At 40.1% G+C, this 20,215-nt stretch overlaps 1 protein-coding gene across 1 annotated transcript; it reads left to right on the top strand.

The window, feature by feature from the left end:
* Window positions 1-1,136: 1,136 nt before the first annotated feature.
* Window positions 1,137-19,626, top strand: MCOLN2 (mucolipin TRP cation channel 2). Its single transcript, XM_054384107.1, has 13 exons — window positions 1,137-1,298; window positions 4,286-4,459; window positions 7,934-8,078; window positions 9,198-9,285; window positions 9,428-9,524; window positions 9,956-10,055; window positions 10,649-10,764; window positions 12,127-12,276; window positions 13,642-13,743; window positions 13,857-13,979; window positions 16,607-16,813; window positions 18,179-18,294; window positions 19,590-19,626. The coding sequence occupies exons 1-13, from the start codon at window positions 1,146-1,148 to the stop codon at window positions 19,624-19,626; spliced, it is 1,608 nt and encodes a 535-aa protein (XP_054240082.1). The 5' UTR covers window positions 1,137-1,145.
* The last annotated feature ends 589 nt before the right edge of the window (window positions 19,627-20,215 follow it).

Below are 20,215 nucleotides of genomic sequence, written 5' to 3'. Positions count from 1 at the left end.
TTTAATATCTTAAACATTATTAAAACAACCCCAGTATGAATTTAAATAGGGATGCACTCGACAGTTTCTTTTCATTAAAACTTTCCTGTGTTTTTTGTGTCTTCACACCAAAATCAGCCCAACTCCCATCAGCTTCATGAATGATTGATTTAAGGCTGTGTATTAAATATAACCTTTGAGCTTCTAATGTTAAAATAGATTTTTTTTTTTCACTTCCTGCTATGAGGAAACACCACAGTGTTAACTTCACTGTTTTTTAACTCTCATCTCTCTTTTTGTGCAATAGCTGATTCTAGCAAATCAAATGTGCTTGGGGGGCTGCAGTTTGGGTTTAAAAGAAGTAAGAATGCATCTCAGAACTTGGAATTGATGTTTTTAGTTTCAACGTTGAGAGACAATGTTATCCTTTGTAAAATTCAGAACATGCAGAATCATTTTCTGGATGGTAAATGGGACTGATAATTGACTTCAGGTTTGATTGCTCTACCTTAACACATGGAGGGAGGAAAAATTTGTAAGTTTGGTTCTGATCCTTGTGTGAAGTATCCAAGTTCTGAAAACAGGTTTAAAAATATTAGAAGAGTGCGGTTTTCTATGTCTCATACAGTACTGGGAATAAAAAATTTAGAGTGATTACAGTCCACTGTGCTTGTTTCTCTGATTTTTACATGCCCAGATATTTAAATAAATAAAGACCTGTGAGTTTAGCCTTTAAAGCTGTGTGTTCATAACAGAAGCATGCTGTGAAGCCTGCTCTGGTTGTTTAGTCTTTTAAGACACCTTTTTCTGGTGGTAGAATGTAGGTTATTCAGAGAAATGTGTTAGCAGTGGCTTCTCTTTATTTCAAATATTTAGCTTTAAGGAAGAGGTAAATGTAGACTTGCCATTGCAGTTATTGATCCTCTTATTTAATGCCTCTATCCTGAAAAATGTGCAAATATGGCATTTTTGATGATCTAATGTGATTGAACAATTTATAATGATGTGAGCATAGAGATATATTTCATGCATTTTGTCCTAAAACAAAACTATTACAGGCCTTTTATAGCATGTGGTGATCTGAGATGAAACTGCAATATGAGGAACTTGTTTGCCAAAGCATTCTGTTAGTTTCTAATTAACATACCTTTTATGGCAGAAACATAATGGCTCAGTCAGATTTGGATCTAGAAGAGACGACTCTGAAAGAGGATTTGAAGTTTTACTTCATGAACCCATGTGAAAAATACAGAGCAAGACGCCAAATACCATGGAAACTGGCTTTGCAGATTTTGAAGATACTTATGGTTACTACACAGGTAATCCTTCCTCTGTTTTGACTCTTAGAAAGCATAGCAATGATGTGCAGGAGAAGCAGGTCTGCAGTTCTGGGCCTTTGACCTTCCTGGATATTTATTGCTGATTCAAATTTCCCATTTCAATCCAGAAAGAGAAAATGCTGTGAAAGGTGTGTGGAGGGGGAATAATAACATAAACTGAACTGTAGAAGCCTCATGGAGATTCTGGGGCAGTACTTGACCAGGTATTCTACTGGTTTGAGACAGTACTTTAAAGCAAATTACTCATCACACTAAATTCAATGCTGTCTTCACACTTGCTGTCATGGTACTGCTCTGTGTTCTGCTTCCTGTTATGTTCATGGATTATAGTTTCACTGGGCTGTTTTTCAAAGTGATATTTATTGAAATCTAGACAGTAACTTGAAATGTACACATTGAGTGTGAAAATGCTGTGGCATATGATGACCATAGGGATGAGTGGGCTATGGGGTGTGTCCTTGCTTTCATCTTTCTTTGCCTAGATGCAGGCAAAGAAAGGGTATCTTTAAACTGCACTGACATAGGTGTAGTTGGTTATTTTACAGCCCACTAAGAAGTGATGACTGGAGGTTGAGAGAAGCAAAATGGGGCGCATGTAAGTAGAAATTAGTTTTCTGGACCTTTGACGTGCAGGACTCTGACACCAGACACTTTGTAAGAACAATAAATATACAACTCCTAAAAACATGCTGAGTTGCAGGATTCCAGGTTTGTGTTTGACTTGCCTGTTGGAGAGAAATGTAGGCCTGGCTTATGTGTTCCTGTGTTCTGTGGACAGCTCTAGCTCATGTCCCTGCTGGGAAGAAGCCAGCAGGCTCTTTGGCCTTGCTAAGGTCTGAGGAGGTCCAGCCTCTGGTGCTGCCATGCTGTGCCAGAATCCTAAGGAAGCTCTGGCTGCAGGAGGCAAGAGTAGCTAAAATAAGCTGTTTACACTAATGCTGGCACAATTGTGACTTGTAGAGGCAAGAGCTGCTTGAAAAGAGGAAATGTATCAAGGTGTGTATGTGGAGGGGTGTGAGCTCCTAGGAATGGGTGCCCCATCTTTCTTTGCTGACAGTGCACCTTCACATGTCTCTGAAAGGGTTTAATACTTAATCTGTCCTAATCTACTGACTTGCATTCTTGGGGGAACTATTGAACATGTAACTTTCTGTCTGCTGTCCCAGTCTCCTGCTGTGTTTTGTAAGCAGGAGTGCTCTGCTGCTTGACTTTCAAAGCCTACAAGATTTTCTGTGTTGATGCTTAAGATTTTTATTGTCAGTCCTGGGTCTTGGTCAGATGCCAGGCAGGTGGTTGGCAAGAAAAGAAAACAGAGTCTCTGAAGGAAGATGTGTTAGTGCTCATCAAAGAGACTTTAAATGTGAGCTAAAAGTAAATGGTTCAACAAGCATCTCTGTATTTTAGAATGAGTGCAAAACCCTTGAAGGACAAAATCAGGATAATTTAACCTGCCTTCTAGCTGCTTCTGCCTGATATTAGCCTGTTAGTCATGACACTTGTGTCTTCTTTGGGGTGGTGCAGCAGCTGGGGTGTCAGTGCCTGACTGAAAAGCTGAAGAGACTTCTGTCCAAGCATGGGGAGTAAGTTTTACTCCAATACTGTGCTGAAATCCCCAAGGGAGTTCCCCAAGGAAACCCAGCTGAATAAGTTTTATTTCTCTGTATTGTATCTGGAAGATCCCTGGGTTTTTTTGGGGTTTGTTTTGTTTTTTTAAATAGATAACTAACTGGAGTGCTACAGGTTTATTTGTACCGTTTGGTTAGCTTTTTTTTTTTCTTTGCAGTCAGCTGAAGATATAAATAGTGGACTTAAAGCTTGGTTGAAAGAATGGAGGTTTTATTCTTAATTGGAAGACTTCACATACCTAGTAGAGCTGACATCCCCTGTTCTTTGTCTTGGTTATGACTTTGATTTACAACTAAACAGCCCTGCACTAAATAGTCCTACTGCATATATTCTTTTAGCCTGGCCCAGATCTAAGCAATTACTTTCTAGGATGAAAGATGAAATATTCCAGTGGGGGGGAAGAGGGGTGTGGAAATAGGTGTGCTTTCCAGTTTCCATTGTTTTGAATGAAGGAATTTTGGTGTTAGTGAAGCCTACCTGTTTGCTTTGGGGGATTTCTAAGTTCCCAGTTCTTTTGTTAAAGTTTCTCACTCTGGCTTCTTCCCTACTTCTGCCAGTTATTTGTGGGGGTTGGAAACTCCATGCTGTAATGACAGTTTCATATTTGCCATTAGTAAGCAGTTCAAACCCAAGATGAAGGGTTAGGTATTTAGGGCTTGGGATATCCTGCTGTTACTATGCCCATGAAGAAACTCTTGTTGCTTGATTTTTATTTATTTTTTTCAGCTTCTAGGCTCCATTTACATGTTTTCCTTGGTGGTGGTGGGAATGGGAATATCCATAATCATATGACAAGGCAGATCCTGACTAATAACTCTGCTGTCTGTTGCTGCTTCTTATTGGAGCCTCTTTAAACTGTCATCTGGGTTAGACAGGTGATGCTTCTTGTTGCTGTGGGGTACCACATAGGATTATTCTAATCCTGTGCCATGTTAGAGGTAGGAAGAAGGTTCAGAAATTTGTCCCATAGCAAAACAGGGCATTTCTGGGAGAGCAGGCTGTGCTGTTAGGTTAGGTCTCCTGTTGTTTGCATCCTCAACAAAAGTTTTGGCAAACTCCAGTTACAGTTGTTTGTCCAGGATGTGTGAAAAGTGGCAGCCATCTAGCTATCTGTTTAGTTGCTGCACTCTTAAGTTTTGGAGTCAGAAAGAGACTTAGATTTCTCTTTCTCTTACCCTTGACTTAGGGCATTAGTTAACAAATTACTTGCTTCTGTTGTAGCAGAGTCACAGCAGCAGGTACCTTTCTATTTTGTGTTTTTTATAATTCAAAGTGTTTTCCAAAAGATCACTGCTTTGCCAGTGTTCAAAATTAAAACTTGTTTTTTCTTTTCTTGTCAGCTTATTTTTTTTGGTTTGAGTAACCAGCTGGTGGTCTCATTCAAAGAAGAAAACACTGTTGCTTTTAAACACCTATTCCTGAAAGGCTATTCTGGAGTTGATGAAGATGACTACAGCTGCAGTATATATACACAACAGGATGCTTATGATAGCATTTTTTATGTTATTAATCAGGTAAGCATGTGTGTTTATAATGAACAGTGTTGAAGTTCTTACTGTAAACTTCTGCTAAGGTTCTGGTTTTCTGTGTCCATTCTTGGATTTCAGTTTTGGTATTTCAGCATAGGTGGGGTGTCCTGAAGTTTGTGTGTACATGTCTACATTTTTGTGCTTTGGAGATGAATCTAAGACAATTTTACTTGGGTAGTGAATAGTACAGAGATCCAGAAAGTTTGAAAATCAGCTTGCTTAAATTGGAACCCTTGCTTCGATCTTACTTTGAAGAGCTATGGATCTGCACATACCTATGCATAGTATTAAAAAAAAAAATTCTCACAGCTATACTGAATTGCAGCTTTGTAGTGAGTGCCAGGAGCCTCAAAAAGTGGAATACAGCACTTCAGGAATGGAGGGGCACTTGCCCTGGTTAGGAATGGTGTTTTAAAGAAAAGCCCCTTTAAAACCATGGGAGGAAATTGAATAAATCTAGGATGAATGTTCACTACATGTATTCGTACTTAATACATTCAAGAGTCATGAGATAGAAGAGTGTGTGTGTGTGTGGAAAATGAAACATTTCTTGTGTTTGGGGATGACATTAAGCCCAGAAACTACTTGTACTGAATGAACAGAAAGTGGTTTTAAACCATCTTTCATTTTCTCCAACTCTGGGACATCAGCTCTGATGCCTGGTTTAAAGCAGTTTGAGTCACATCAGTTATGCCCAGCTGGCATCTGAGAGTTGCTGTGATGCAGAGGCTGTACCTTACCTCCTTCTTAAACATGTGCTCATGAGGGGTCTTGCTGCTTCTCTTCCATCCCCTTTATAATGCAGCAGAGCCATCAACAGATGTGCTCTTTCTGCTGTGCTGGACAAGGCCAGGACTCTCACTCCTGGTAGGTGAAATGAGTGCTGGAGTATTTTTCTCAGATTTCCTTTCAACTCTCAATACTGTCACTATTTCTGCTATAAACTGCATGGTTGGTTTTTTTTCCTTCCTTGCTTGCTTTGTCTCACTTTGCTTCTTTCGTAGGCACTAAGGCCGAGGTGAAGTCCAAATAGAAGACATTAGAGAAATAATAGCTTTAAATCCTCAAGAACAAGTCAATATGTGATACAGACATCAGAAAAAGGTCTCTTCCTAAATGTCTAGGTTGTATAAATGTAGACATATCCTTTAAGGAGATTAAATTTGTGTAAGCTGGGTTCTCTAGTGTTGTATGGAGTTCCTGAGGATGTTTTTTTTATGGTATGCAAGATTTCAAAGTATGCTTCCAGGTGAACATTGACTGCTGTTGCTTTTTGGGGGGATTTGTTTTTTTAAAAGAGGCTTTTTAGGAACAGCCAAGCCAACTTACTCTAAGCTGAAGAACAGATTTTGGGATGGGCAGCTAGGTTTTGGTGTTCTGAGTTTTAATTTGAAATGCATGTTTGCTGGGAGGGTTGCATGAGTGGGGCAAGCAGAAGGATATGATATTGTAGAAGATGCTGTGCACTATCACCAAGGCTGGAATTTATGTAATGTTCCATTAGGATGATTTTATACTTAAACAAAAAAAAAAAAGGAAAATTGAAAACCTCCCAGACCGCTACCACCAAAAGTTCCCCAAGCATCCTAGATTGTATGGCCCTGCTCTTGCAGGGGGGTTGGACTCGATCTATTTGGATCCCTTCCAACCCCTGACATCCTGTGATCCTTTTCCATTTCAAAGAGTGTGCAGGTTTTCCTTGCTCTTCTCAGTCTACTTTGGAAGTTTCTATTACAAAGCAGCTATGTGGAGTTAAGCTTACATCTTGCTCTTCAACAGTGTCTGTAGCATCAGGATGATCTGCTGGCTGTTCTGTCTGAAATGCATAAATGGGAATTTTGCTTTTACTGTTTCATAGTGTTGATTGAAAGTGGCATGTGAGTAATCCAGAGCCACGTGTTAACACTTTTGGGAGGGCAGAGCCTGAAAGCACATGTGGACTGCAGCGGCTGTTAGGTGCAGTGATCCGGAGATGTCCCCAGAGGGATGTCAGTGGAGTTGTATCTAACTACTGTTTCCACTGGCTTGACCTGCCTTGGTTCAGACTGGGCTTCCTTAGTTAACTCTTGAGTTAAGATAACATTCTGACAGGGTACAAAGGCTGTGCTTTTCTCTCAGGCTGCCTAAACTTGTTGCCAGCTCAGCCATGAGGGCTTGCAGCAGGACTCACAGGCAGAGCTTTAGACAGGAATGTGGTGGTTCTCTTGCAGTTTTCTTTAGACATGGAGCATGTGGTTGTTAATGCTTGCTGGGATTTCATACCCCACAAAGTGGGCTAGTGGCCATAATGCCCACAGGAAGCAAGATTCGTAACAAAATCTGTGTTTAAGGAGAAAAGTCTAATCTGTACCAAAGCCACCTGAGCAGGGATTTTTAAAGTATGGGAAGCCTGATAAGGTTTACTTTTTACATTTACTTTGGGCACCCTGGGAAACTAAATACTTCCTTCAAAGACTAGTACTGAATGATGCCCTGAGCTCTTTTGCTAGGTGAGGTAATAATGAAAACTAATGAATTACTAGATGTTTATACCTTCTTCCACAAAGGGCCGTGGATCTGTATGGCTTCTCTTGGACAATTCTAGCTGGCAGGCAAGCAGGTGCTTTCATGGTTAGTCATTGATCTAAGCTGTGTCTCAGGGGTTTTTCTTGCTTGTGCAGACCTGGTAGGTGTTACTCCAAGGGTCAGAGGGTCTTGCTTCCTGCAGACATCAATGATGTGGAAAACAAGTCAGGAAAGAACTGGCCTTGATTGGAGTTCTTTGGTAGTACTCAGGGCTGGTTCATGCATGGACAATGCTTGCCTTGGCATGGCTTTATTTGTTTCTACTTCTAGTCTTTGTTTTCAAGTGTATTTTAACACATGAAGATGGTGACTTGTGCTGTGTTTGAAGTGAAAGAGAAAATGCTTTCTGTTGCTTCTGTGCTTGAGTAAAGCAGGCCGTTAAATTACTTTTGGAGGCTGGCCAGGCTCTGTGTATGTTCCTTGGTTGCTGGCTATACAGTGAATGCATGGCTTCCCTTTTCTATATCACACAGAGTGCAGCTTTAGTTTTACTTGTGGGGGTGGATTTGATAAGAACTGTGACTTGGATTGTATGTAAAGCAAACAAGTTTCAAGTGGTGAGAAGGCTATCACCTTCATGAGATAAATACATAAGATATCCCTGACGTGCATGTAGGTAGTAGCAATACTGCATTGAAATCACTGCCAGGCATGTAACTAAAAGGTTTTTGCTGTCTTGCTGTCTGGCACGTGGGTAATCGTTTGCAGTCAGCCCAGTAAGTACAGAACTAACAACAGGGTTGTTTGTGTGTTTGGGTTTTTTTTTTTTGGCATGTGTGTAAAAAGGTATATTGGTAGACAACTTTGAGATTGAAAGTTACTATCTAATGCAATTTAAAAAAAAAAAAAAATCTGTCTCTAACTTTTTTTTTTCCTGTTCTGTTTTTGAACTAGTACAGACAATTAAAAAGCATATCCCTGGGGACCCTTGGTTATGAACACGAAGGAGCAGGTTTAAAAATCTGCAAACAACAGTACAAGAAACGCACAATGCGGCCTTCCAACGACACCCTGAACATAGATGTTTCTACTGAAACAGGTGTTGTACTGAAAATGGGGAGTGATGATGGGCTAATGCTAAATCACTTAGCATCATTAAAGTTTAAAACCAACAGCTTTTTTGCATGGCAATCACAGGAACATTTAACATGCTCTTTGCCTCTTTCCGTCTTGGTTTTTAGTACCTCTCTGGAAACGGTAACTCTGTAGGCAATAGAAAGCTCTTGATAACTGCTGTCGTAAGTGGGTTGTAGGTATGTTGGTGGGTTGGGTTTTTTTGTTTGCTTTCTCCCCCTGTAGAAAGTTCAAATGCAATATTCTGGATGCTGATGAGTCTACTTTCAGTTGGAGGTTGTCTTTTACTGCCTCTGAGCTGAGTCCTTGCTGTTGCCCCCTCCAGATTCACTATTTGAATGTCATGGTTTAATCCAAGCTGGCAACTAAGCCCCACACAGCTGCTCACTCACTCTATCGCAGTGGGATGAGGGAGAGATCAAAAGGGTAAAAGTGAGAAGGCTCACAGTTTGAGATAAAGATGGTTTGACTGTTGAAACAAAAGCTGTGTACACAAGCAAAGCAAAACAAGGGATTCATTCAGCACTTCCCATTGGCAGGCAGGTGTTCAGCCATCTGCAGAGCTCCATCACATGAAGTGGTTACCTGGGAAGACAAGCATTTTCACTCTGAATGTTCCCCCTTTCCTCCTTTTTCCCTCAACTTTGCATGCTGAGCTTCATGTTATGTGGTGTAGAATATCTCTTTGGTCAGTTGGGGTCAGCTATTCCTGCTCTGTCCTCTCCTAAGTTCCTGTGCATCTCCAGCCTATTCTCTGGTGGAGTGGGATGAGAAGCGAAAAAGGCTTTGACTCTGTGTAGGTGCCGCTCAGCAGTACGGAAAACACCCCGAATTATCAGCAGTGCTTCCAGCACAAATCCACACTGTAGCCCCATATCAACTACTATGAAGAAAATTAACTCTCACCTTGACCAAAACCACTGTGAACCTGTTTCTGATCCTACTAGCTGGAGCTCTTTGTGGATAGTTCTGCTTAAAATTGACATTTTGCCTGATTAGGAGTTGCCATTTAACCAGATTATGTCAGTTTTACTCTGCTTTCCATGTGAAGTTAAGATTACAGCTTTTCCTTTTCTCTTCCCAGAATGTATCTTTTTTAAGCCACAGGAGTTAGCTGGTAAGAAGGCTGAACTGAAGCTGAACTCCTCTTTTTTCAGTCTCGAATTTTACAGGTAAAGCAGTGATAAGATTCTTTTATTTTTAACTTCCTTATGAATGTGGTAGATTCTGAATTGTGCAGTTTCCTTGCTTTGTTCATATGTGTATTTTTGTGTGTCTTTATACATGTATTTATACGCTTTCTAAAACTTCCAGGCTTATGCAGGTTGAAATCTCCTTCAAGCTGAAAGGCATTGCTCTGCAGACGATTCATGCCCGTGAACTGCCTGACTGCTATGCGTTTCAAAATACTGTGAGTATGGAGTATGGGACTTCCAACACTGTATACATAGCAAAAGCTTAAGATAAGGGATTGTCATCATCCTTGCATGCAGACTGCAAGTTAAAGGCAGTTGAGCACGTCCTGGCCCTTACCCCTCCTTCCCAAAGTTGCTGAAGTGGTATTGCCATGGGACAATATCTTGTGTGTTATGCCAGCTGGTAACTTCATAACCTTATAAGGAGATAAGTCATTTCTTCTTCCAAAGGTTAAACTTAAAGTTGGCTGATTGGAATGCTACTTTTTACACTGTACATGATGTTCTCAAGTTAGATCTATACCAGCACTTATGGTGACAGCTTCATTAAGACTTACCTGCCCAACAAATATCATTGCATATTATGTCAAAGCACATAGTAAGTTTGTTTGTTTGTTTTGTTTCTGATACGCTCTTGTGTTTGCAGATAACTTTCAATAATAGAGCCCACAGTGGAAAAATCAAAATCTATTTTGATAGTGACACTGATATTCAAGAATGTAAAGATTGGCATGTATTTGGCTCTGGTAAGTACAGTACATGTGTGTTTGCATGATAGTAGTGATAGGCGTCTCCTCCCATTGTTTTCCTTGCTCTAGAACAGTCTGGCTAGGAAGACATTCCCCATCCTGTTCATCAATTGATATGAGTATGCTGAAGAAAATGCCTGATTTGGAGTCACATGATGGCTTATAAACCTGTGGATGAAAAAAACACAGTACAGAAAGTCAAAGTTTCTGATTTACATTCTAATTGGTCATGGAATGAGGAAAAAAAAAGGTGGAATTTCTTGTTTGGTTTTAGTTTAATAATGTTGCTATGGGCCAAAGTCTGCTTTTCTTTTAGCCTGTGTAGTTACGCCACCATTGGAGTACAGATGGACAGATGAACTTAGTGCAAGAAGGGAACACTTATTTTATAATACTCATTTTTTGTTTTATTTTGGAGAACTTCAGTGTGTTTTTACTCTTGTAACCCAAACTCTGGAGTTGCAGAAAGGTTACAAGAAACATTCTATCTATTTATGGGGTGAGACTGTTCAATTGCAAAATATGTGACATTTTGTAACAATTTGTGCTCATATGTGAAAATACTAATTCCACTTCCTTTGATTCTGCAGTTCTCCAGAAAAACACTCAGTATATTCTAGTCTTTGATGGATTTGTCATTCTAAGTTGCTTTGCTTCTCTCATCCTCTGCACAAGATCCATTGTTCTTGCCCTGAGACTGCAAAAAGTAAGAGCAATGCTCATAATCTCAATTCTTACCTGTCTTTGTTTTTCTGCTTGTCAGATGGTATGGTTTGAAATATTGTGTAATATTTCTGTTGCAGGATGTTGCTCTCTTACTCTCTCTAGAGCAGATATATAGATGTCTGATGAGCAGTTGCTAGCTGAATGAATTTTTACTTCTGTTTATGTAGTGCTGCAATACAAAGTGTCATGTATCTCTTGAGGGCACAGAAGGTGATTTTTTATTTAGTCTAGGATTTTGCACAAAAGCTTCTGAGTTTTTGTGCTGCTAACAGCTGCTACTACATCCTGCACCTTCATAACATTAATTCATCCTTCCTTGGCTGCAGGCTAGAATTTTCATAGAGGTGTTCTCATAAATGAATGCTTTAGTGAGCATCCTTCAAGGCCAGCTCTAACTGGAGAAAGTTCCAGTTTCTCCAGTTAGACTACATACTATGCTGGGGTTTTGGGGCTTTGTGGGGCTGGAACCACTGTTTTTTATTTCTTTCCTTCGCCCTCTACAATCTCTGAGGACCATCTGCTGTTCTTTTCTGATCACCCTCCTTTACAGACTGGGGCTAGCCCTGTCTGACTTAATCTCAAACTGGTTTCACAGCTTCGTGTGAGCAGATTCAGCTCTTCTAGTCCAAATACTGATGCAGAAACACAGGCTGGGCCCTGAGATGTGCCAGTGCCAGTTTATAACCATAAATTGATACAAACTTTGCAGGCATGTGTCTTATGGGAATTGGAAAAAGAGGTCAGGACAAGTACGATATGGAAGTGCAGATGCTTGTTTATTTTATTCAGTATATCCTTTTTGTAGCTTGTGAAGAGGATGCTGTTCAGCCAAGGCAATGTCAAACTGCTGTGAGAAATAGGGACATAAGCGTTTATTTATGAGCAAAAAGAGCAAGCAAAAGAACACAGGGAGTACTGGGTGTGAGAAGTATTGTTTGCTCCACTGGAAATAAGAGCTCTTGCCTTACAGTTATTGATTCCTTTTATTTTTTTAAATTTTTTTCCACTTATTTAGTAGGTAGCCTTGGTCTGTTGAAGGTTGGCAGAAACCTGTGAAGGGGACTAACAAGGGGATAACAAGATATGGTTATGCTAGTGGGGATTTGTTACAAAGTCAACTGTTCTGTGGAAAGGTGGTTTTCGCTGGCCTAAACCAATATTTTTTTTTTCTTCTATTTATTTATGTTGCTATTGAGAATGAGTTTTAAACTAGTGTTCCAGCAAATGCTATAGGAAAAGGGAGTATGTGAAACTTGAGCATTGCTGTCCTACTGGGGTGTCTGTGCCTATTTTTTTTCATCCAAGGTGACCTGTAATTAAACATCTGAATGCTTATCCATAGAGATTTGTGGACTTCTTCAGGGAGAAATACAAGCGTCAAGTCTGTGACGCTGATCGCCTGGAGTTCATAAATGGATGGTATATCCTGGTGATTATCAGTGATGTGATGACAATCATTGGTTCGGTCCTAAAAATGGAAATAAAAGCCAAGGTAAGAGTTTAATGCTTCAGAGAAAATATTAATCTTGTTACAATGACATGTAATGTGTTTGGACTTGGGGACAAACGAAAATGAGCTGTCGTAGTCACTTACCTTGTTTACTTTTGCTAGTTCTTATTTTTTAATTTCCTAGTGCTAGACTGGCTGATATCTGGGGAAGAGAGACTGAAACCAGTTTCTCAGTAAGACCATGTAAACTATTTAAACATCTTATTTTCACAGTGCTGATCCCTTATATAGGACCTGTGGGCACACAGTTCTTGGGGCGGGGTGGGGGGAAAGGGGGCAAAAAAACCCACCAAAACCCAAACAACTCGAGTTGTGTTGGCTTTGTAAGAAGCAGTGATATATATTGTACAGGGAAACCAAGAGTCATCCCCTTGGATAAAATGGGGTCTTGATGGCTTGTAGAACTGGAAGCGTGGCTGTTACAGCTGCCTTGCTAACTACAGGCACAGACAACATCACCTGCTAGTCCTTGATCTCCCAGTATGGGCTTGCTGCAATCAGTGTGTTTTGTCCAATGGGCAGCAACTCAGGGTGGATTTTTATCATTGGTTGGTTGTGGGGGTTTTGTTTGTTTGTTTGGGTTGGGTTTTTTTCTTCAATAGATCTCTATGTCAACAGTTTGTGGGTTCACAAAATTTTGTATTCTGGGAAAAACAGGGTGGGTAGTGTGCAGCTCCTGCCTCATGTCTACTAAGGCTCAAAGGGTAAATGCCCAGAATGGCCTTCAGAGGAGACACTTGGGAACCTCCAGCTGTATGGCAAGGTGGAGGGTTGAGGGAAGAAAATCTTGAACTAGATGGGTATCTCATGCAACCATTTCTAGCCTTCTAAATTAAAAGCAAGTAGAACTGGTTATAAACTTCACTGTTAGTAAAAATGACATTCAGGCTCCAAACAGTTGACAGCCTCTTCAGAGATGTAAATGTGTGTAGTGTGAAAAGGGCTGTAGTCTTGAGGCTCACTTGTCACTTAAATGACAGCGCACTTTTTTTACTGAATAGCAAATGAGAGCTTGTTTGCCTAACAATAGCATATATTAACTTCCTTAAAAATAAAAAGTGTAGTTATTAAATATTATAACTGTGTTATGACCAAGGTGTAAAGACTTTAATTCTTCATGCAAAACTACAAGAATATCAGTGCAGATGTACTTTCATTTGCAGCATTTGGGTGATCTCACTAAATTTAATGGTGGTTCCCTTTCGGTCTAATTTGTGATGTAGCAACATTCCTTCGGTATTGGACTGCCCTTCTTTCTTTGTTTGAAATGCTGGAACTTGAATAGCCATCAAGCTAACATACCTGCTGCTTTGTAACTTGACCACCTGCTCTGTTTGGATCCCTCAGAACCTTACAAGTTATGATGTCTGCAGCATCTTACTTGGAACATCAACCTTGTTTGTCTGGGTTGGAGTCATCAGATACCTGGGATATTTTCAAACCTACAATGTAAGACAGGAATCAAATATTCAACAACCAAAGCATATATTTGTCACTTTTACTCAGGTCTCTCTGACTTGTGACTTTTTTCCCTTTCTCTTTTTTTCCACCCTGACTTGTAGGTGCTAATTTTAACTATGCAAGCGTCATTGCCCAAAGTGCTAAGGTTTTGTTGTTGTGCTGGGATGATTTATCTTGGCTATACTTTCTGTGGTTGGATTGTCCTGGGACCTTATCATGAAAAGGTATGTACTTTCCTGCTCTAATGATCTGTGAATATCTGTGTGTGTATAGCTCCTAGTTATAATAGAAATAGGTCTTAATTTGTGGTTTTGTTTAAAAGCTGTATGATGAAGAACACAGGAATATTTCTCCTTTCATGTATGCGTTACCTCCTGCTGCCTGCTCTGATTAACAAAAGAACCATATCCTTCTTTTCGCTGTGCACTTGAACTCAATGTAATCTCAAACACAAGGCTGTGTTTGTGGTGAGTGGATGGTTTGTCCATGCAGGGTCTGGCTGGGGGCTGGAGGTTAATTGGTTTGTCTCTTTCGCCCTCCTCTGGCAATCCCAGTGTGGAAGAGGCACTGGCTCACTGTTACCATTCCGGGGAGTCTTCTTGACTTTTTTTTTTTTTTTTTTTCCCAAATCTTTCCTTTACAACTTCAACTCTTAAGTCTTGACTCAGAGGGATGGATGAATGAATGCTTGTCTTGTTTATGTGCTTTGTGTGTGTGGGTATGGTGTGTGGTTGGGGGGTTTTGTTCATTTCTTTTAGGATTTTTTTGTCGGCTTTGTTTGTTTGTGTGGTTGGGTTGTTTTTTTTTTTTTTAAGGTTGATATTAGTGCATGCTGTCTTGTCTGAAACCTGGGTGCAGCAGTGTATTCCAAAATGACGACAACAACAAAACAACCAACCAACAAACAAAAGGCAGCTTGTTTATTTGTTTGGGTTTGTCTCTTGGCTTTATGTGATACTTAAAAAAGGATACTTAAAAAAGGCAGATTCTTGTTGTGATAAATTCTAGCTGTCCATTGATCAGTAACAAATGTATGACTTCTCATTCTTGAAGTCACAGTACTTAGACACAGTATACTTTATAATAAAGGATGCTGCTTCTTGCACTTGGCAGAGCTCAGGTTCCTGTAACATAATGTAATTCTGTCCTTTGAGAAATGTAGGCATTCTTTCTGCCTGTGTTCTACGTTGATGACAAAACATTGCTCTGTGGGACGTTGGATGCTGTGGGAACCTCAGTCATATTGAAAGCTCAGTTGTTCATAACACGCATAGTATAAATACTGTTGTAGCTTCCATGCAGTAAGAACATGAATTATCTGGGCAAAAGGAAGTGCGCTCAATACTATGCTTCTCTGTGAAAATGTTACTTTTGCTAACCATCAGAGCTCAGTGTCAAGGAAAATAGTCGTGGCTGTGTGGGGGTTCCCGTCTGTGATAGTTCTCCACTGGACGGCAGTGTGGCACTATGCAGAGCAGCAAGCCCCGGGCTGGCTTCTCAGGGCTGTCTGGCTGCACAAGCTCACCCTGGTTAAGAAATGGGAAGAACCGTCCCTGCTGTACAGGAGAAAGGTCCCTGTGCTCAAAATTACTGAAGGCCTTAGTTCAAAACCATAGAAATACATGCAAGTGTTCTCCTACTACAGCCAGAGATGCCAAGTGAGAATTTTGTATCATGTCCATGAAGGTGAGGAATCCTTAAGAGGTTTCTCTCTGTATTCATGCATCAAAATTTGCAGGTTACTCAAGAATTACCTATGCCATGCACCCCTTGATCTTGGAAAATGTGCTGCTGGATCTTATAATGGCTTTAAATTATTTAAAGAACCCCCCCACAAGCCATAGGTAAGAGCAGACCTGCTGTTCCTATGAAACCGTATGCTCTCCTTACAAGCATGTGCCTCTTCACATCTCATTTTCAATACAGAACTGCAAATCAAGTGAGTGTAGTCATGGTACTTCACTGATAATACCTACATAAAAACACTGTGCATTAATTTGTACTGTCCAAAAAAGTATAATTAACAAATCCAGTTATTTGGATAGTCACTTGATAGTGAGAAGTGTGCTTACCTGGTGGCTGAATAGAATTTAGCCTCAGAGCATCTTCCAGCTTGGGAAAATGGAGTTAGGAATTTAAGAGGTGGTCCTTGAAGTGCAACCATGATTTTGCCCAGGGTGTGTTTAGTGGCTTCATAGTACAGCTACAGCTTTTACTTAAAGCTCAGGATTTTATGAATGACAGATAGATGATGTCATCATAAGACAGATCTTGTTTGGACCATTCAAGCTCTGAAGGCTTATCTCATATCTCTAATATAATATTGATTAAGTACTCCTACTCCCATAATACCAGAGAGCTAGATATTCAGAGGATATGGCTTCTGTTCTCAGCATACTGCCACTGATTTACTGTATGTATTTTCATAGAATTTTTTTGTGAAATTGGTTTATCTATGGGCTTTGATTTTTTTTTTTTTTTTTAATTTTATTTTCCTGCAGGTCTAAATTTGAAGCTTAGTAATTTCTATGGTGGCTGGCCACTAGTTGCTGACTGTTCTACCTGTCGAGCATCACAAATTGATTTCTTGATGATAAATCTTCTTATTTCTAATGTAAATGCATAATGCTTAGCCAAGATTATATTTCTGATTGTTTTATTACTGACACATGTTTTGTTCTGACTGTACAGGGAAGTGTGGTAGCATTTGGTTGACTGGGTTGGCTTTTTTTTCTTTTGCTATGAGGAAAACTCTTTAGGAATTACTTTTTGTTTTTATAACACTGTTCACCTTCCCTGCGGATGAATCATCTTCATATTTTATTAACAATTTGTCCTTGTTGTTTTCTAGTTTGAAGATCTGAACACAGTGGCTGAGTGTTTGTTTTCTTTGGTCAATGGTGATGATATGTTTGCAACGTTTGCTCAGATCCAGCAGAAGAGCACGCTGGTGTGGCTGTTCAGTCGGCTCTACCTGTACTCCTTCATTAGTCTGTTTATATACATGATCCTCAGCCTCTTTATTGCACTCATTACCGATGCCTATGACACCATAAAGGTAAAACTTCCCCCCCCCCCCCCTTTGCACTTCTAATTAGTTTTATATTAACTCTTGTTAATCATTCAACACCATACAATCTAGCATTAGTTATCATGACGAGTAAGTCTATTAAAATCTTCTAGCTTAGTCTGTGGCAAGACTGGGAGGATGGCTGGGTAGTCATCCAAATGACTAAGCAATAATTGGTTTGGAAAATTATCCTTAATGTCTGTCCCTGTTTTGTGTTTTCTGCTGCTTCACTTGGCTTTTAAAAGGTAGCAGCTGATGAAAACCAGTGGAAGGATGAGTGGAAAGAGTTAGTTTTTGAGTATAGTTACAGAGCTGGACAAGTCTAGTTTGGAGTGAATGTTGCTTCTTGTAGCACCAGAAGGTGATGTCAGGAAGAGTTTGCTGGCATCTCAGAATATTCCTTTGGCAGGAATGTGACAACAGCCAAGTTTGTAACTCAAAGCTGATTTAAGGTGTCCCAGCTGACAATCTGCTGCTTGGAAACGTGTGGCTAAAAGAAAATGTCTTCCAAAAGATCCACTACTTATCCTTCAAGTTAAAATTGTGCCATTCATTCCCAGTAGAAACTGGCTGAAAGTGTAACAAAGTTTTCAGTAATTAACTCTTGTCCTTGTCTTTCAGTGCTGTCTCTTCATGCTCCCAGTAGCTGCAGTAACTAGTAGGAAGACAATGAGGATCATGCTCTTTAGCTTTCATCTTTTTCTTGTCTTAGTGTCAGATAGAGGCCAGCAGAATAAGGCTCCTGTGATGTGAGCTACAACTTCAGACCAAGCAAGAGCTCCAGTTCCTAAGCATCTCAAAATGCAACTTAACTGTCTTCTGCAACTGAGTTTTTGGTCTGCAGAACAGCATTTTACTGTTATTCTTTCCTCTGAGCAATTCATGTGGATCCAGTGTGCTGAACAGGTGTTTTGCAGACTGTTTCTGTGCTATGGCAATGTTGAATACCCTTTTTAGGGCCCTTCAAATCCAGCAGTGGGGTTCTTATGAAAAAAGAGCCCAGAGCACTCACAGTGAGGATAGCAACTGATGTGAGCAAGGGAGAATCAGTGCCAGTATAACTTTAGATCACTTGCTTGGTCTTACGGACAGCAAACAAAATGTAAGAGAATTTATGAACAATATGAATTCTGTGTTGTGTGGATTACTTAGTTCCATAACTAGAGGTGTGGTGTTTCTGAGATAGGACTGTTTTTTTTTTTTATTATTATTATTTGGTTTTGGTTGCTTTTGTTGTTTTTATTTCCTAAAGCAAATAGTCTGGTTTTGACTATCAGACTCTAGAGAAGATTTTAGAACACTTCATGTCCAGTCGCTTCTCATGTGTTTTAAATAAAATGCATTCTCTTCCAGAAATACCAGCAAAGTGGATTTCCAGTAACAGATCTACATGAGTTTCTAAAAGACCATGGCAGTGTTGATTACAAAAAAGAACGGACTTCCATGTCATTCATCTGCTGCTGCAGGAGGTCAGTAGGCTGCTTCTAATGAGTGCTTTTCTTCGTAGTACACCAGTTAGCTTCTCACTGCAGAGTGCTATTTCACAAATGCTGAAGCATCCAGAATTCAGCCCATGGAATATTTGGTCTCTTTTGTTCTTCTTGTGCTTTACTTGGTGTTAGATCTGAGGTTAAATGGATGTTTTAAATGTTTTGCTTGTATGAAAACTACCATGCAGAAACTGGTGGAAGTCAGTGGGAGGACTGCAGAGGAGTCTGCCAAGAAGTCGAGACCAAACTAAGTCTCTGCTTCTTAAGGTTTTACAAGTCTTCTGTTTCTAAAAAGCTAAGCTGTGAATGGTAGCAGAAAGCAAGAGAATGCAATTCAGCCAGAGACCCATACTTAATCCCATAGCTATGCTTTGAGGCAAACTAGTTCAATACCATCTGTCAGAATGTTGGAAACAATTGTAAATATCTGGTTGCCACCAAACCCAAGCATTTGGCAGTCTTAGCAATGGTCATTTTTAAGCTGGTGTTGGTGAGAGATTAACATCTTACTTGGTGCTTGCTGGTCTGGAAATACATTCTTTCTAGGAAACTAACACACCTCTGAGAACGGAGGGATCTTGTCACCGTTTCTAGGCAGTCCGAGAGAGTTCCTTCTTGTGCACAGAACAGTCAGGGGCACTGTGCAAGGAGCTATGGGAGAAGGAATAGAGTGGAATCTGAATGCTTGTTCAATCCCAACTGGTGTAACAAATCCTATTTTAGCAGTAGGATACTTGCTTACTTACATACTGAGTCTTTTGTGAAATGCCACTTTGTTTTCGATATAGTCTGGCAGAAGGAAACCTCATAGCCATAAAAGAGCACGTGAGATGATGATGGGCAGGTATCCCAGAGCTGCTGTAGACACTTGAAAGCCAACTAGTAAGAACTCCAGCCAGGTAGAGCTTCAGGTTTCACCTCCAAGTCATTGTGCAAGATGGGAGATTTTTCTTTGTCTACTTGGGCAGAATAAATATGCTTTACTGTAATATACTGCAGACTATTGATGGCACAAGCCTGGTAACTGGAATGCAAATCTAGAGCTCCTGTTCCTCTAGCAGTTGCTGCTTTTGTCCTAGTGCAGGTGTTGAAGCTGTTTGCTGAAATGGGGTAGCACAGAGCAGAAGGGTCAAAACTCAACTCAGTATTATATGAGTAAATGCTTCCCATTTAATTGCCTGCTGAATGAAAAACTCTGCATTTTTTTCTTTTGCATTCAACAGAGTGATGACAACTTGATACTTATTAACTCTGCATTTTTTTTACTTTTGCAGACAACAGAGTGATGACAACTTGATACTTATTAACTGATGATTACACATCAAAATTCACCACTAATGCCTGCAAAGAAAGCCTGGCTGCATGGAGAATAATACTTCTCCAAACTGCAGTGAAGCCTACCATCAGGATCTGCCTCACTGTGAGCAGACTAATTTTAGGTGTTGGGAGAAGAAAACCAGCTGATGTGACATGAGCTGGCTGACCAGGAGGAGAGCCCAGAAGCTGCATCTGGAGAAGAGCTGTGAAGAACTCTGTTTTCTTGCCCCAAGTTTTGTCACATTAAAGGCAGTCCTTGAGCAGTGTCCATGGGAGCTCTGGTTGCTACTCATCTTTAGGAGGAAGGAAACTGACCTGGAACCAAGTGTTGTTCTTAAGGGGGGTGGGGGGGGGGGGTGGAAAACAAAACAAACAAACCAACAAAAACAACACATGAAATTTTTTTAAAAAACAATTCCATGGTAAAATAATGTAGGCAAGGAGAAGAGAGGAGTTCTTCATTTGAAATGATGCATTTGGCATTAACACTAATTTCTATTTGGCGCAATTCATTTCCATGAAATAAATTTATGTAAAACTACAGAGCTGCATCGAAGTGCAAATTAATTGCTATTCTCTTTCT

This window comes from Indicator indicator, chromosome 10 (assembly GCF_027791375.1).
Source record: "Indicator indicator isolate 239-I01 chromosome 10, UM_Iind_1.1, whole genome shotgun sequence".
Lineage (NCBI taxonomy): Eukaryota > Metazoa > Chordata > Aves > Piciformes > Indicatoridae > Indicator > Indicator indicator.
Note: the sequence above shows the minus strand (reverse complement) of the source record. Positions and strands in the feature narration are given on the sequence as shown.